General features: G+C 45.6%; 1 protein-coding gene across 1 annotated transcript in view; it reads left to right on the top strand.

Annotated features, from left to right (window-relative positions):
* LOC128136071 (pikachurin-like) overlaps window positions 1-15833 on the top strand; it is a 32426-nt gene extending 16593 nt beyond the window's left edge. Inside the window, exons 4-6 of the mRNA XM_052775157.1 lie at window positions 4507-4687; window positions 15729-15752; window positions 15808-15833. Coding sequence (XP_052631117.1) covers window positions 4507-4687; window positions 15729-15752; window positions 15808-15833 — 231 coding nt within the window. The remainder of the gene's footprint in view (window positions 1-4506; window positions 4688-15728; window positions 15753-15807) is intronic.
* The last annotated feature ends 3400 nt before the right edge of the window (window positions 15834-19233 follow it).

The raw sequence follows: 19233 nt of genomic DNA, 5'->3' as shown, positions 1-19233 counted from the left end.
AGAAGAAACTAATAATGATAATGATAACACTAATAAAATGACAACAGTAATGATAAAAGGATTGGAATATACAAATGATGCGCAGTGCGATTGCTCACCACCCGCCGATCAACGCCCAGTTAGTCCCCAAGCGGCGATCCCCCGCCCCCACCCCCACCCCAGTTTATATACTAGATGTGACGTCACATGGTATGGAATACCCCGTTGGCCACTTTGGGTCAGCTGCCCTGGCTGTGTCCCCCCCCAACTTCTTGTGCCCCTCCAGCCTTCTTGATGGCTGGGCATGAGAAGCTGAAAAATCCTTGACTTTAGACTAAACATTACTTAGCAACAACTGAAAAGATCAGTGTTATCAACATTCTTCTCATACTGAACTCAAAACATAGCACTGTACCAGCTACTAGGAAGACAATCAACTCTATCCCAGCTGAAACCTGGACACACTCCCATTCTCCCTATTAATTTCCATACTCTACCTATAAGTAAGCAAAAGCCATATGGGATCAAATTCAGAATGATGCTGTATTGGCTTTGTGTGGCAAGGTTTTGGTAGCGGGGGGGGTTACAGGGGTGGCTTCTGTAAGAAGCTGCTGGAAGCTTCCCCTGTGTCCGACAGAGCCAATACCAGCCAGATCTAAGACGGACCCGCCGCCGGCCAAGGCCGAGCCAATCAGCGATAGTGATAACGCCTCTGTGATAACATTTTTAAGAAGGAAAAAAAGTTGCTGGGACAGACAGAAATGGCAGCCGGAGAGAGGAGCGAGAACATGTAAGAGAAACAACCCTGCAGACACCAAGGTCAGTGAAGAAGGAGGGGGAGGAGGTGCTCCAGGCGCCGGAGCAGAGATTCCCCTGCAGCCCGTGGTGAAGACCATGGTGAGGCAGGCTGTCCCCCTGCAGTCCATGGAGGTCCACGGTGGAGCAGATATCCACCTGCAGCCTGTGGAGGACCCCACACCAGAGCAGGTGGGTGCCTGAAGGAGGCTGTGACCCTGTGGGAAGCCCACGCTGGAGCAGGCTCCTGGCAGGACCTGCGGATCTGTGGAGAGAGGAGCCCATATTGGAGCAGGTTTTCTGGCAGGACATGTGACCCCGTGGGGGACCCACGCTGGAGCAGTGTGCTCCTGAAGGACTGCACGCCGTGGAAAGGACCCATGCTGGAGCAGTTCATGAAGAACTGCAGCCCATGGGAAGGACCCACGTTGGAGAAGTTCGTGAAGGACTGTCTCCCGTGGGAGGGACTCCACACTGGAGCAGGGGAAGAGTGTGATGAGTCCTGCCCCTGAGGATGATGAAGCGGCAGAGACAACGTGTGATGAACTGACCGTAAACCCCATTCCCCGTCCCCCTGCGCTGCTGGGGGGGGTTGGTAGAGAATCCGGGAGTGAAGTTGTGCCCGGGAAGAAGGGAGGGGTGGAGGGAACTGTGTTTTGAGATTTGGTTTTATTTCTCATTAACCTACTCTGGTTGATTTGTAATAAATTGAGTTAATTTTCCCCAAGCTGAGTCTGTTTTACCTGTGATGGTAATTGGTGAGTGATCTCTCCTGTCCTTATCTTGATGCACCAGCCCTTTGTTATATTTTCTCTCCCCTGTCCAGCTGAGGAGGGGGAGTGATATAGAACGGCTTTGGTGGGCACCTGGCATCCAGCCAGGGTCAACCCACCACAGATGCATAAAGCTATGTTAAGATTAGAGTCCTCAGTGTGCCCTTTAGCATCATATATAAATAAATGAACAGAAGAAATGCTCAAATAATGCAACATATGCACAATGAGGCAGCTGAATGTGTGATGTAACCAATACAGTAATGAGCGAAAAAGAAGATACAAATTAAAGTGGATCTCAGTCCAGCTAGCATATTCTTATACCACACATCAGTTGCTCACCTCACTGCCTTCCCTTCTTATGCTTTTATATGGGGCACATGAATGGAGATGATCTTTTTCATTGTTGGCAGACTTTAGGGATGATGTTCCGGTAGGGTCAGCTGTGCATTGGTGCAATTCTTTTCTGGAAAATAAATCTGTAAATTCATAAAATAGTCCTAATAAGTACTCAAATGAAAGTTCAAACTGAACTAACATTTGGTCTCCCTAGATTAGGTATATTTTGGATTTTGGTTGGCCACGAATCCTCAGAGTTTAAAATGAGTAAATTATTGCATCAAATTTAATAATAAATAAAAAAACCTAGTAGTGCATCACTTAATAATTGGTCAAGGACAGAAAAGTAATTGCAAGTCAGTGTAAATGGTTTCATCACTTGGTCCAACATTTTTCAGTATCTTTGTCAGCTATTATCGTGGTTTAACCCCAGCCGGCAACTAAGCACTACGCAGCCGCTCGCTCACTCCCCCCACGGCTGGATGGGGGAGAGAATCAGAAGAATAAAAGTGAGAAAACTCGTGGGTTGAGATAAAGGCAGTTTAATAGGTAAAGCAAAAGCCACATATGCAACCAAAGCAAAACAAGGAATTCATTCACCACTTCCCATCAGCAGGCAGGTGTTCAGCCATCTCCAGGAAAGCAGGGTTCCATCATGCATAACAGTTACTTGGGAAGACAAACGCCATAGCTCCAAGTGTCCCCCCTTCCTTCTTCTTCCCCCCAGCTTTATATGCTGAGCATGATGTCATATGGTCTGGAATATCCCTTGGGTCAGTTGGGGACAGCTGTCCTGGCTGTGTCCCCTCCCAATTTCTTGTGCACCCCCAGCCTACTCGCTGGTGGGGTGGTGTGAGGAGCAGAAAAGGCCTTGACTCTGTGTAAGCACTGCTCAGCAGTAATGAAAACACCTCTGCATTATCAACACTGTTTTCAGCACAAATCCAAAACTTAACCCCATACTAGCTACTATGAAGAAAATTAACTCTATCCCAGTCAAAACCAGCACAGCTATCTAGCAGAAAACCTGAAGTACAAGAAAACTGGGAGAGTGTGTAATAGTGATGGGAACAGGTCAGTCACACAAACATCTTTGGAAAGGTAGGCTTGACTAAATACTGTGCATTTTGGAGAGCAAGATAGGGAGCCTTGGAGCAATGAACATAGGTCACACTTACAAAGTGAGGGGTTGTACCCTAGAGTACAGAGGTATTGATAAGGATTAGGAAATGCTGAGCGTGAGCTCTTACTTCTGTGATGTAGTTAAGAAGGTGGATTTGCCACCTTAGAGGCCTGAATGGAATGTCAAGGAAGAGTATCACTTGCCTTTTGGGCACTGGGAGACTATTAGTTGACTGTAATGTTTACACATAGCAGGATTTTGGAGAACTGTATAGAAATAAAGCTACAAACATCACCAAGTACTGGAAAACATGCCGTGTATAGAAAGACCTAAGATCTCAATCTTAGTTTACTCAGATAAGGTTAAGAATTTACTTTATTGTGGTCTGCTAATTTCTATGTGAGGATGAGCTTTCTTTGAGTAGCTGGCTCTAAAATGATGTAGAAAATGGCACAATGAGAAACAACGGCTGGAAGGTGAAGATAGTTTAAGTCCAGAAATAAGATACACATTTTTAAGAGTGAGGGCTTGTTGACCTCTGGAACAATGTAGCCAGAAGTTAGAAAGAAGCTGAAAAGGTAGTGGATTCTTCACTGGTCCATCTTTGCAACAGGACTGGATGTTTTTCTGCTGTTGAACTTTAATGCTGTTTCAAACAGAGTATATATGCTTGATGCAACCCCTTCCCCCAGTAGGCCCCCCTAAGGTACATCGTCTGAGTTATGCAGGAGCCAAAGTAACTGTTACAGTTCTCACTTCTAGCCTTAAAATCTATTTGTTTGTGAAAATGGACTTCCTATTTTGATGTAGCTGAGATCAGAAGCCATACCCACATGTAATTTCTCTGCCACGATATCAGCTGAGATTAAACAAATGTTGGTTTATATTGGAGAACATATGTTGTTGACACATTGGAAAAATCCCAACATTTAACAATTCTCTTCAGTTTATATACAAATAGTTTTGTGAAGTCATTAATTATGTTTTTCATCCATTCTTAACTCTAGTTTCTTTCAGGCAAGATGAGATACTAGAAAGCAATAGAAAATGTGAAAAACAAGCTGTTCTGCTTAGTATTTCTGTTATCAACACTAGTCTCCTGGGGGGTTTCCTGATCTCAGAAATGCTTTTCCTCAGCAGTGCTCATCTAATTTTACAGTCCTAGCTCACGGCTCAGCTACAAAGCATTGTGCCTGTGTTCAGACACAACTGGTAAATCCCACACAGCTTCTCTCCATATGGGGGTTGCCTAAGGCTGTGCCACAAAACACAAAAGAAATTAATCTCCAACAAGTCAGAGTGAGCAACAGAATGAGTTGGACCTCTGCGACTGGAAAACACTCATCACAAGAAATAGGTTTTTGGCCAAGTTTTCAGCCTTACCTTTCTCTGAAGTCTTTTAGAGAAGTCTTCTGCCTAACAGTGCAATACTGAAAATTTGGAAGGATTTAGCATGCATTTTCCTCCCTTTTTTTCCTTTTTTTTTTTAACACATAGATTATCTTGAATGACCAGACAATTGATGTGAAACATGATTTCACTTTTGGATTCAACCTAGCAAATGCTGCCCACCCCTGTGTGAGCTCACCATGTGCAAATGGAGGCACCTGCGTTCCCAATAAGGACAGATACGAATGTGACTGTCCCTTGGGCTTCGATGGGCAACATCGCCAAAAAGGTAATGATGGCTGCATTTCAATCCAGAGAGCCGGAGTTGATCACAAAAATAAGAGAGATTTAGCACCTACAACTGCTGTTGTACACATCCCTTGAACTAGAAACCCTGGAAGCCAGAGCTCCCTTTGCATCTGTGCACATTCCACATACCCAGGGAAGAATTCATTTTGTTATTTAGGAACATCATAGCTGTTATCCCAGCACAGAGTTATGATCCATAGATAGTAGCCTGGTATCTGGTTGCTCATGGTGGCCAACAACGAACACTTCATACACCTCCCTAATTATGCAGTGCTATACAAAGAGGGAATTCCTGCTAACATCCTCCAGCCAGTGATTATGTTACATCCTGAAGCATGAGGATTGATAACCCTTGTAATTTTATCCTCTCTAGTGCTAACAACAAACACTGTTCTCATATATGGAAAGGTCTAATTCTTTTTTAGCTGCTGACTACTCTGATGGTAATTTCACCATCCGCACAAATCCTGCTTTGGTACGGCAATGGAGACCACCAAGGAGGAAAACCTGCCCAGATGTGTGTCATTCTTCTTTCCTCAGAGCCACTGTAATAGTTCAAACCTTAGATTCAGGAAAGTGTTCAGCTTGCATGAAAAGCATTTAAAAAATGCACTTTGGGTTATTCCACTAGATGGAGATGTTTCCCTTCTGTCAGACTTGATCTTGAAAAATTCCTAAGGGAACATTTTGTAATGTAATAGTGAACTAAGTTCAAAAGAGCTGAGTGACATTATTGTCTTCACCCACTCTTTCATTTCTCACAGGCACAAACTTCAAAGTAAAAAGTAGTGGTTTTGGTTAAATTGTGATAAATAGATTGGCCTTTTCTTCCAAAAAAAGACAATATCTTAGAACAAAAACATTTTATTAAAAAAACATACAAGAAACCCCTTTGTTTATGTTACTGTGGTCTAACTAATAGCTGGAGCAACATCATTTATCCCGACTTCTGTGTGGGGAGGAGGGAGAACTGCAATTTTGGCTTTCTAGGTATGTGCAGAGTGCTAAGCTCCTGACTTCAAGATGGTATTTGCAGCAATACTGAGGTCTCCAGGGGGAGTCAAGGCAAGTGAATGCTTTGCAGCATGGTTGTGTGACTGCCTGCCCGTTCAGTGAGCTCCTGTGCATTGCTCGGGCCACAGCTCCTCACTGCTCATCTGCTTCTGACCTGTGCTAAGCCCTGAGAGCAGTGTGCTGAGCTGCCTGCCACTGCACCTGCCTAACGGCACCAGCAGTGCTGCCGCTCAGCTGGCATGCCACCACTCTCCTCCCTGTCATAACCTGAATGGGTGTCCAAATTTTCACAGTCTGAAGCACCTTGCACCTTTGGCTTAGACTAGATCCTGGGCATTGCTTCCTTTGTGAATCCAACCTTAATTCATTTTTAAGAGTGTCCAAAAGCACGAGTCATCTGTCTTCTGTTCCTGCTGCCTGTGGTTGCTCTTCAGGTGCCTTTCAACCCCCCCTGCACTTGTGCAGCCTTGGCTGCCACCAAAATTCCAAGTTTTTGCTGATGAATGTGCAGAGAGCATGAAGGTCCCACCTCCTGAACCTCAGTGCAGTGACGTGCGGAAACAGACTCCACAATCAGCGAGATTGTAAAGTAGGTATGTTTATTCAGCGCTGGGTAGCACGGGGGGTAGTCCCACCAAAGTCGTGCGCGCCTGACTCGGCAGTTCGCTTCAAATTTATACAGTCAAGTGTTACATATACATGGAGTTTCGCAATACACCTATACATAGGCATGACCTATCCCCGCTTCATATTAAAATTAGTTCCAAGAAGTCACAAGGCCGGTCTTGGCTGGTTTTTGGGGTCGACTGCTGCTTCTTGTCAGGGACTATCTCCTGCCCCAGCCAGCCTCAACAATGCAAACATTAAGCACCACTTCTCATCCTCTTGGGCCATGTCTACCTCTATTGAAATTTCTTTAACTTCATTATAAGCTAGATAATTATTAAACAGTTCTTATCTACATCCATATATCTACTATATCTCCTAAGGTTCCTTTGGCTCCCTGTTTCAGTCCCCCCTTTTCTAGAAAATAGTAAATTCTTTTACTATATCCAACTCTAGTACTTCTAATGCATTGTTTCCCTATCTAGCATTCTCTCAAAATATTTATTGGACTCGAGTTTTCGTCGCAACTGATTCTTTTTCCATTTACTGTAGGAATCTCCTGTGCTTTGGAAACACCATAAGCTGCATCGAATTGTTGTACAAAGGATCATGAGCAGAAAAATGATTACTATTGCTGTCACAAACAGTTGTTTTGGCCATGTTAAATTTAGCAACCAGGAAGTTAGTTTTTCCCATATCTCAGAAAATCCCCATGATGTATCATCCATAGTGATAAGATGTAACTCCTTAGAAATTTCCCAAATCTTTTCAATATCTGTCTCTACTTGCTGTCTTTCATTTAAATAAGCACAACAGCTTTGATTTATACGTACGCACACCCCCCCTTCCTTTGCGGTTAACATATCTAATGCAAGGCGATTTTGTATCGTTATCTTTGCCAAGGAATCAATTTCAGCTTGTAATTTTCCTAGAGCGTCAGCAGTAGTATTGGCTAAAGTCTCGACTACCGCTGATACATTGACTATTGCTTTTTCCAATTCAGATACTCCAAGCATTGGGAAAAGCCATCGTACCGCACTGTGGAATGTGGTGCCTCGTTCTATAAGAGGGTTAGAGGTTCTTTTAGTCCTCGTGTGGTGCCATGGGGATCAGAATATTCCCTGTAATTTTCCTAAGATAGGGAGTGTTTGTGGGATTATTATTCCCTCTGTGCATTCTCCCCACCAATCGATAGGTAAACTCTTATGTGCCTTCCCATTTGCACAAAGGTACCAATGCCCGTCAGGGAGATTACAATTGGACAGCTCCCGAGAAGGAGGAAGACAACAACTCCCTGTTAGATTTCCCCATCCTGTATTAGCTATCCCTGTAGAGTGATGTATTCATTACATCGAAAGCAAGTTCCATTCAGTGTCCCAAGAAAACTAGAAGTGTTGGCATAATGGGGGCGCATCATTGTGGGGTCTCCCCCTCTGCCTCTTTCCATGTCTTTTAATCTCCAAGACCAATTGTATTGATCATTATCATGTGGGTCTCTGCTATCCAGATCAAGTTTATACTTCACTATAGTTCTGGAACAATTTCCATATAAACAAGTATAGTTGGCAGTTCTATTCAATAGTGTTTTAGTGCTGTTTGTTCTGAGGGGGACACCAATAAATGGGAAGGTTTCTCCTTGTCTGGGTATTAAGGTACACATCCAACAGCTTGATACATTAATATCCTTTGCTAGCTCCTGGTTATATCTGACAAACAGGTTTTCATCCCACGCCTTACACAGAGTCCCCACAACTCCCCATATTACCGCGTAAAAACTAAATGTCCATCGGGTTTTGTGGTGACTTTCCATGGAGTTTTGGGTGTCTTTTTCACTCTGGTGTGATGAATCCAAGCATCCCGTTCCTTGATTCTGATTGCAGTAAAGGAGGTGAGTAGTACTTGGAATGGTCCTTCCCACTGTGGCTCCAGGGTTTTTTCTTTGTTTTGGCCACTTGTTTTGCCTCTCTGTCCACCAGTTCATTCCCTTTTTCCAAATCTGAGCTCACTTTCTGGTGTGCCTTAATATGCATAATTGCTACTTTCTCAGGGAGCTGGACAGCTTCCAGTAACTTCAGAATTTCTTCTGCGTGTTTGATATTTTTCCCTTGGGAACTCAATAGTCCTCTCTCCTTCCAAATTGCTCCATGTGCGTGTACAACTCCAAAGGCATATTTTGAGTCTCTATAAATGTTCACAACTTTGCCCTGGGCCAATTCCAGGGCACGGGTTAGAGCAATTATTTCTGCCTTCTGTGCGGAGGTGTTCATGGGCAAAGCCCCTGATTCTATTACCTCTTGGCTGGTGGTGACGGCGTATCCCGCATGTCGATTACCATTTAGGACGTAACTGCTTCCGTCTGTGAACCAAGTTTCCCCGTTTTCCATGGGGCTGTCTTTCAGGTCTGGGCGACTTGCATATGTTGCTTCGATGGTTTCCAAACAGTCATGATGTACCGGTTCTCCTGTGTTCCCGCTGAGAAAAGAAGCTGGGTTGACAATGTTAGTGACTACAATCTCCACATCATCCTGCTCTACCAATATAGCTTGATATCTCAGGAATCTTTGCGGAGAAATCCAATGTCCACCCTTTGCTTCCAGTACTGCTGATACTGTGTGAGACACCAAAACAGTCATTTTCTGGCCCAGAGTAAACTTTCGGGCTTCCTGTATGTTCAGTATCACAGCCGCAACCGCCCGCAGGCATCCAGGCCAACCTTTTGCAGTCGTGTCTAACTGCTTAGAAAGGTAGGCAACTGCCCATCGATATGGACCCAGGTTTTGTGCTAATATTCCCAGGGCAATGCCCTGCTTCTCGTGGCAGTAAAGAAGAAACGGCTTACTCACATCTGGGAGTCCTAAGGCCGGGGCTGACATCAAAGCCTTTTTCAGTAGCTCAAAGGCTCATTCGGTCTCCTTGTTCCACTCAAGGTGTTTCTGCTCAGTGGCTGTCAGCGCATACAGTGGTTTAACAAGCAATCCATAATTATAGATCCACAATTGGCACCACCCTGTCATTCCCAGAAAAGTCCGTAACTCTTTTACTGTCCGAGGTCTCTAAGTTTGGCATATTGCCTCTTTACGGGCCTGTCCCAAAGTTCTTTGTCCCACATTAATTTCATAGCCCAAATAATTCACTTTGCATTGCATTACCTGTGCCGCCTTCTTGGATACCCGGTACCCTTGAAGTCCCAGGAAATTCAGCAGACTCACCGTCCATATTATACAATCTTTCTCTGTCTTGGTGGCGATCAGGATATCATCCACATACTGCAACAGCTTTCCCTCCTCAGACGGGGTTTCCCAGGATTCTAAGTCTTTCGCAAGCTGATTGCCGAAAATGATAGGACTATTCTTAAATCCTTGTGGCAACACCATCCAAGTGAGCTGGGTCTTTCGACCACTCTTGGGGTTTTCCCATTCAAATGCAAATAATTTTTGGCTGGTGTGATGGGTTAACCCTGGCTGGATGCCAGGTGCCCACCAAAGCCGTTCTATATCACTCCCCCTCCTTCTCAGCTGGACAGGGGAGAGAAAATATAACAAAGAGCTTGTGGGTCGAGATAAGGACAGGAGAGATCACTCACCAATTACCGTCACGGGCAAAACAGACTCAGTTTGGGGAAAATTAACTCGATTTATTACAATTCAACCAGAGTAGGGTAATGAGAAATAAAACAAAATCTCAGAACACCTTCCCTCCAACCCCTCCCTTCTTCCCGGGCACAACTTCACTCCCAGATTCTCTACCAACCCCCCAGCGGCACAGGGGGACGGGGATGGGGTTTACGGTCAGTTCATCACACGTTATTTTCTGCCGCTTCATCCTCCTCAGGGGGAGGACTCCTCACACTCTTTCGCTGCTCCAGCGTGGGGTCCCTCCCACGGGAGACAGTCCTCCACAAACTTCTCCAACATGGGTCCTTCCCACGGGCTGCAGTTCTTCACAAACTGCTCCAGCATGGGTCCTTTCCACGGTGTGCAGTCCTTCAGGCACAGACTGCTCCAGCGTGGGTCCCCCACGGGGTCACAAGTCCTGACAGAAAACCTGCTCCAATGTGAGCTCCTCTCTCCACAGATCCGCAGGTCCTGCCAGGAGCCTGCTCCAGCACGGGGTTCCCACGGGGTCACAGCCTCCTTCAGGAACCCACCTGCTCCGGCATGGGGTCCTCCACAGGCTGCAGGTGGATATCTGCTCCACCGTGGACCTCCATGGGCTGCAGGGGGACAGCCTGCCTCACCATGGTCTTCACCACGGGCTGCAGGGGAATCTCTGCTCCGGCGCCTGGAGCATCTCCTCCCCCTCCTTCTTCACTGACCTTGGTGTCTGCAGGGTTGTTTCTCTTACATGTTCTCACTCCTCTCTCCGGCTGCCATTTACCGTCTGTCCCAACTTTTTTTTCCTTCTTAAAAATGTTATCATAGAGGCGTTACCACTATCACTGATTGGCTCAGCCTTGGCCGGCAGCGGGTCCGTCTTAGAGCTGGCTGGTATGGGCTCTCTCGAACACAGGGGAAGCTTCCAGCAGCTTCTTACAGAAGCCACCCCTGTAACCTCCCCGCTACCAAAACCTTGCCACACAAAGCCAATACAGCTGGTCTAATGGAGAGGGAGGCAAAAGAAAGCATCCTTCAAATCTAAAACAGTTAACCAAGTCAATTCAGGTGTTAATACAGTCAACAGGGTATATGGGTTCGCCACTACTGGGTAAAGATCTTCAGTTATCTTATTCACCGCCCGTAAGTCTTGGACCACCCGATATGACCCATCGGGCTTCCAAACAGGTAATATAGGGGTATTGAATTCAGACTCACACTCTTTTAATAATCCCAACTGCAAAAATTTTTCTGTCACCGGCCGGATTCCTTCTCTGTCTTCCTTCTTTAGGGGATATTGTTTAATTCTTACTGGCTTTTGGCCTTCCTTGATCCTAACTTCAACAGGTGGAGCACTTTTTGCTTTTCCAGGTGCATTGGTAGCCCATACCCCCCAGGTACACTTGGTTTAAGATGTCCTTGTTAATGCTTCCTTCTAGGGGGAGACTGGTTAAGGTTAGGCTCAATATTTGAATATATTGCTGATCTTTTACCTTCAGAGTAATTTCTCCCTTTTTGAATACAATTTTTGCTCCCAATTGTTCCAACAAGTCCCTTCCCAAAAGTGCCTTTGGGGAGTTGGGCATATATAAAAATTTATGAATGCCCCACTGTTTTCCTCATTTATATTCTAAAGGTTTACAAAAATATGCCTTTTCACTTTGGCCAGTCGCTCCTTTCACCATGACATAATCATCTCCCAGGGGCATCAAAGCTTGGTTCAGAACCGAGTATGTTGCTCCTGTATCTACCAAAAATTCTACCTCTTGTTGTGTTTTCCCTAGCTTAATTATAACCAGTGGATCCGCTAGGGTAGATTCCCCAGGTTCCCATCAATCTCCCTTCACATGGGCTACCGTTCTTCCTGTTTGAGCCCTCTGATCCTCCTTGTTCCTTGGGCATTCCTTTTTCCAATGACCGAATTTCTTATACAAAGCACATTGGTCCTTGCCCAGTCGGGGCAAGTCTCGTCTAGGCCCTCTTCCTCTTTCTTCCTGGATAACAGCCATTAATTTCCTTTGCCCTTGCCTATATCCTTCTTCTCTGTTACTAAATACTCTCCATGCTTCATCCAACAATATTTCTAAATTCCTACCCTCTGTAGGGCGTAATTTCTGAAGTTTGCGCCTTATATCCCCTGTAGATTGACCCCAAAACAGGGAGACCAATTGTTGTACTCCTACCTCTGACCCAGGATCCAGCGGTGTGCTGCGGCGCATCACATCCCTCAGTCGATCCAGGAATTCGGATGGAGACTCGGAAGGACTCTGTTTAACTGCATATAAAGCTGACCAATTTATAGTTTTGGGGATTGCTCTCTCCATTCCTTTTGTAATCCACTCTTGATACCCCTGCAATCTTTCCATATGTGCAGATCTATTAACATCCCACTTTGGGTCTTGGAGAGGGAAATATTCCTTAATGTCCCCTCCTGTAATCTTATAATGATCTTCAGCAAGGTTCCCTGCTGTTTTTAAAATCAGCTGTTTTTCTGTCTCAGTCATATATTCCAATAATAGCTGTATATCCTTCCAATCAGGGTTATGCTGTTTTACAATAAATTGGAAATGCTTAGTTACACTTATCGGATCACTCCTATAATCTTTTGCAACCTTTTTCCATTCCCCTAGTTCAGCAGTAGAAAAGGGAACTTTGATTAACATTGTCCCACCATCCGCCTCTTGGAGAGGTGCTTGTAAAGCAGTTGAGGTAGTTTTCTTCCTAGTACGGGAAGATACAGGGCTGCTCGGGGGGGTCGGAGTTCTATCCGAGTCTGCGTCCTGTTCCTGTGGTCGAGGGGGAGGCTTAAACAAATCAATTAGATCTTGTTCTGGTGCCTGATGGATTTTATTTGTCTTTGTACATCTTTGTCCAATACTACATGCTGAACAGCACCGCCTCAGTTTACCTCTAGGCTCCTTGTTGTTTTCTTGCTCAAGTGCAAGCACCATGGGGTCCTGTGGGGGTATCATTCTACAGTCCCTTTGCCACTCCGGATGGTTTCGGAGGGTGAAAAACATGTCTGCATACGAAACCTCATCTCATTTTCCTTCTCTCCTTAAAAACAGCATTAGTTGTAATAGAGTATTATAATCTATTGACCCATTAAGTGGCCACTTAGCATCACCTTCTAACTTATACAACGGGCACCACTGATTGCAATATTTAATAAGGTTCTTTTTATTTTCCGTACCTCCGGTCCCAACAATATCTTTCCAGTGGGCAATTACACAACCTAGAGGACTCTTCCTCAATACTCCTCCTTGATTGTTTCCCATTTTATAACTTCTCCTTTTAATAAGCTTCCACGCAAATCGTTTCTTACACTTTTTTATAGTCTTCTCTCAGTTTTCCTCCCACACGTCCCGAATTTCCGGGATTAAATTTTCCTTTCCACACACCAACTTCACTATTTCGGCTACCTTTCCAACCACAAACAATCTCAACTGTGTATGTAGCCTGTCCCCTCTTATCCCAGGGAGTCCAAACCCGACACTCAGGGCATTCAATATCCCCTCCACAATCTATTTGCAACCTCTGTTTACACCACACACATTCCAGGACATATGAGGGCATACACTCATTTCCTGGATGTAAAAGACACCATTCAAATAATACCCACATTTATGTGATGCACCATACAGGGACTTTCTTATATCAACACCACAAAATGATTAAGATAATCAAACTCAAACTTACAATTACAACGCTAACATATAAATTCAAGTTCCAAATCATCAGGGAGTCACACTGTGGATCAGAACTCCACACATGCTCTGCAGCTGAGCTGCGTCTCTTTTACTCAAACATTCAATTCACAGTTTTAGACATTTACACATTAACAAGCATATATACACATATAAATCTCAACATAACATTTCCACATACTCACACAAAATCTTTAACATTAAATTTCCAAACATTCACATCATACAGTCATCGCTCCAGTTGACAACCTTTCAGCAGCTGCAAAAATGTACCAAGCGCAATTGCGAGGGGGTCCACTTACCCCAAAAATGTACCAAGCGCAATTGCAAGGGGGTGCGCTTACCCTTCTCCTGCCTCTTATATACCAGTCATCGACAGGTCCGTCCTGGCTCCCGATAATGGGATGCAGCAGTCACCCCGGATTTGCTCGATCTACCCCCAAGATCGCTGGCGGCCGCTCTATCGGTCAGCAAATCCCCCCTTGTTACCATACAGGGTACCCTCCTCCCATACGGGGACTACGCTGCATGCCAGACGTCTCTGCGCTATTTACCAGCTGCCCCGGCCTGTACTTTTACAGGCTCCCCTTGTAGAACATACCGTTTGGTCCGCGGCTTCAGGAGGTTGTTGTCTGCTCCCGCGGTGAGCGGCTGGCAGCGGAGGCTCCTCCGAGGAAAGTGCTCGGGGCGCGCCGAGGGGCGTCCGCTCCGCAGTCGGTCCCGCAGCCGAGCAGAGAGTCTCCTGCCTGGCTCACCAAACTGACGTGCGGAAAACAAACTCCACAATCAGCGAGATTGTAAAGTAGATATGTTCATTCAGCGCTGGGCAGCACAGGGGGTAGTCCCACCAAAGTCGTGCGCGCCTGACTCGGCAGTTCGCTTCAAATTTATACAGTCAAGTGTTACATATACATGGAGTTTCGCAATACGCCTATACATAGGCATGACCTATCCCCGCTTCATATTAAAATTAGTTCCAAGAAGTCACAAGGCCGGTCTTGGCTGGTTTTTGGGGTCGACTGCTGCTTCTTATCAGGGACTATCTCCTGCCCCAGCCAGCCTCAACAATGCAAACGTTAAGCATCACTTCTCATCCCCTTGGGCCAACAATGCAAACGTTAAGCATCACTTCTCATCCCCTTGGGCCAACAATGCAAACGTTAAGCACCACTTCTCATCCTCTTGGGCCATGTCTACCTCTATTGAAATTTCTTTGACTTCATTATAAGCTAGATAATTATTAAACAGTTCTTATCTACATCCATATATCTACTATATCTACTAAAGTTCCTTTGGCTCCCCGTTTCAGCAGGACAGCCCTGATGAACCTGGAGCAGATTTCTCAAAATAATCATTACCTGTGTTTCTTCAGTAGGGTGTAGACATGGCTAAGGCAGGATGCATGTGTGTATCCACTCTTACTTCAGAACAGGGTTTTGGTTAGTGCACTCAGCTGGTATGTGAGAGGCTGAAGGTGCAGTTTCCATCCTGCTTGCTGGTGGGCTGCTGTAACCCCACACCCTGAAAAAACAAAGTGCTTGTTGAGGGACTGCACCTCAGTCTCCAAAATTATACATGCTTCTTACAAAAACTCAACTTAAATGATACTGATATGAAATGTGTGAGATATTGATTGATACTGTAATGGTACATTGGCCAAGGATTCAATAGAGTTTCTGCTGGCATTGCTGTGTTTTATATCTTCTGTTCAAGCTGTGGGAAGTGTTAAAGGTATTTATACTTAATTGTAAGATGGAGGAGAACAGCGAACTGTTACTTTCCCCTGGTTAGAGCTGATCCCTGCGTAAACCATGGCGAGTCACTGGGATTTGAAAACTAGGACTAGTAGGGGGGTTCGGTGCTGGTCCTACCTGACTGTACCTTTGTGTGTTTTGAACAGGCAAATATAAATACTTGGGCAAAACACTAATAAAAGAGTGCTATCTTCATAGGTGATTATAGTTGCCTACGCAAAAGGGAAGTGAGAATCACGCATTTGCAGAAATGTGGGCATGAAACTGGTCATTGGAAGGGAGACTTTTATGCTATAGAAAGATAAAACCAAAATGTTCTTGTTTTGTTTCGTGCTGACTCACTGCAGAGGGTGGAAGTTACTGCCTAAACAGTAAGTACTGCAAATGGCGTGAAAACTGCTCTGCCATTGTGCGTCTGTGCTCTAGCAAGTGGGATGCTGGATTTCTATTAAGCCTGGCAAGCTTCTGTAAATAAGCCAGAATATTTTCTGGGGTTTGACACGGTTTCAGCCCAGCCGGTAACAAAGGACCACCCAGACGCTCGCTCACTACTCCCGCCCCCACTCTGGTGGGATGGGGAGGAGAATCAGAAAGGAGAAAAGAAAAAAAAGACCCGGAACCTCGAGGGTTGAGATAAGGACAACTTACTGGGACAACACAAAAAGAGAAGTTACAACAACAACAACGGTAGTAATAAAAGAATATACAAAACGAGTGATGCACAGTGCGACTGCTCACCACCCGGAACCCGACGCTCCGATACTACCCCCACCGAAAGCCGAGAGTGCAGCCCCCAGCCTGCTTCCCATTTATATACTGAGCATGATGTCACATGGTATGGAATAGCTCCTTGGCTAGTTCAGGTCGGCTGCCCCGGCTATGCCCCCCCACCTCCCAGGTTCCTGAAAAAATCAACTCTATCCCAGCTAAACCCAGGACATTATCCACCCCTTATTCTATACCATCTACATCATGCCCAGATCCTACATTTTCCAATTAATCACCACAACTTTCCTTGTCTTATATACATATATGTATATGTATATGGACACCCACACACACACACAAATAGCATTCCCTTAGTCGATGGGCTATCCCTCTAATGCGTCCATCAATTTTATTTAGTCCATGACTTTGGGGCTCCATCTGTTGTAACAGTCCTTCAGGATAGGAGAGATGGTGTGTGGTGTTGGATTGTTGCATGCTGCCTCTGGAGCTTGCGGCTGGTACATTTGGTGCAACCCGCGCCCTTGGTCTGCAAGTCAAAGATGTTGATCTTGAGGAAATCGCTGGGTGCCAGTTCAAATTCCATCACTGCTGTACTTGGCTCGGTTTCAAAGTCCATCCTTCAGTCATTTTGGGTAATTCTTACTGTAATACCCTTGATATGGCATATAGCCACTATAGATGCAATGACATACATTGGCAGGTTTTTTAGCAGTTAACATCATACAGCCTAATTCACTGGCTATTCTCTCCCAAAACCAAATCTCCTTGAGGTATACATCGAACTTCCCCATCCTTCTGTATCACCCACCAAGTGCACCCAGGTCCTTGAGCAAAAGCAATCCCTTGGATGGGTTTGTCTCTGCTTGAGGCAGGACTGACCCAGACTGTCTTCCCTAACATACTCTTCATGCGCACTACAGGGACTTTATCTCCTTCTACAGTATGTGGAAGTCTTGGTTGGGCAGGGCCAGCCCGATTGGCAGATCCTCTAGTATTAACTAACCAGGTGGCTTTTGTTAAATGTGTATCCCAATGTTTGAAAGCTCCACCCCCCATTGCTCTCAATGTAGTTTTCAGCAGTCCATTGTATCGTTCGATTTTTCCGGAGGCTGGTGCGTGATAAGGGATGTGATATACCCACTCAATGCCATGTTCTTTGGCCCAGGTGTCTATGAGGTTGTTTCGGAAGTGAGTCCCGTTGTCTGAACTCGATTCTTTCTGGGGTGCCGTGTCGCAATAAAACTTTCTCTTCAAGGCCCAGGATAGTGTTCTGGGCAGTGGCGTGGGACACAGGATATGTTTCCAGCCATCCAGTGGTTGCTTCCACCATTGTAAGCACATGGCACTTGCCTTGGCGGGTTCGTGGGAGTGTGATATAGTCAATCTGCCAGGCCTCCCACTGTTTATATTTCAGCCATCGCCCTCCATGCGACAGGGGTTTTAGCCGCTTGGCTTGCTTAATTGCAGCACATGTTTCACATTCATGGATAACCTGTGCGATAGTGTCCATGGTCAAGTCTACCCCTCGATCACGAGCCCATCTATATGTTGCATCTCTTCCCTGATGGCCTGAGGTATCATGGGCCCACTGAGCCATAAATAGCTCACCCCTACGTTGCCAGTCCAGGTCCACCTGAGACACTTCAATCTTGGCAGCCTGATCTGCCTGCTGGTTGTTTTTATATTCTTCAGTGGCCCGACTCTTGGGTACATGAGCATCTACATGACGTACTTTTACCACTAGCTTCTCTAGCCGAACAGCAATATCTTGCCACAGTGCGGCAGCCCAGATGGGTTTACCTCTGCGCTACCAGTTGCTCTGCTTCCATTGCTGTAGCCACCACCACAGGGCATTTGCCACCATCCATGAGTCAGTATAGAGATAGAGCACTGGCCACTTCTCTCTTTCAGCAATATCTAATGCTAGCTGGATGGCTTTCACTTTTGCAAACTGACTTGATTCACCTTCTCCTTCAGCAGTTTCTGTGACTTGTCATGTAGGACTCCATACAGCAGCCTTCCACCTCCGATGCTTTCCCACAATGCGACAGGACCCATCAGTGAACAGGGCATATTGCCTCTCATTTTCTGGCAGTTTATTATACAGCGGGGCCTCTTCAGCACATGTCACCTCCTCCTCTGGCGACATTCCAAAATCTTTGCCTTCTGGCCACTCCATGATCACTTCTAAAATTCCTGGGCGACTGGGTTTTCCTATGCGAGCCTTTTGTGCGATCAGTGCAATCCACTTACTCCATGTGGCATCAGTTGCGTGATGTGTAGAGGAGAACCTCCCTTTGAACACCCAGCCCAGCACCGCCAGTCGGGGTGCTAAGAGGAGCTGTGTTTCAGTACCAACCACTTCTGAGGCAGCTCGAACTCCTTCATATGCTGCCAATATCTCTTTTTCAGATGGAGTATAGCGAGCCTCGGATCCTCTGTATCCTCGACTCCAAAGCCCCAGGGGTCAGCCTCGGGTCTCCCCAGGCGCTTTCTGCCAGAGGCTCCAGGTAGGGTCATTCTCCCCGGCTGTGGTATAGAGCACATTTTTAACATCTTGTCCTGCCCGGACTGGCCCAAGTGCTACTGCATGAACAATCTCCCGCTTAATTTGTTCAAAGGCTTGTCGTTGTTCAGGGCCCCATTTAAAATCGTTCTTCTTCCGGGTAACTTGGTAGAGAGGACTTACAATTTGACTGTAATTTGGAATACGCATTCTCCAAAAGCCCACGACACCTAAGAAAGCCTGTGTTTCCTTTTTATTGGTCGGTGGGGACATAGCTGCTATTTTGTTGATCACATCCATAGGGATCTGACGATGCCCGTCTTGCCATTTTATTCCTAAAAACTGGATCTTCTGTGCAGGTCCCTTGACCTTACTTTCTTTTATGGCAAAACCAGCCTTCAAAAGGATTTGGATTATTTTCTTCCATTTCTCAAAAACTTCTTCTGCTGTGTTGCTGTTTTAGGGTAGTTTCGAGGATTCCCGAGAAGGCGAACACACACACACTGACTATAAGGGGAAAAAGCAAGCATTTATTAACTACAGATGTGTGTTATGCTAAGGGAATCTTGTAAAGCAAGTGTCTTGGGTTCAGCTGGGATAGAGTTAATTTTTACAGG

Source organism: Harpia harpyja, chromosome W (assembly GCF_026419915.1).
Source record: "Harpia harpyja isolate bHarHar1 chromosome W, bHarHar1 primary haplotype, whole genome shotgun sequence".
NCBI classification, from domain to species: domain Eukaryota; kingdom Metazoa; phylum Chordata; class Aves; order Accipitriformes; family Accipitridae; genus Harpia; species Harpia harpyja.
Note: the sequence above shows the minus strand (reverse complement) of the source record. Positions and strands in the feature narration are given on the sequence as shown.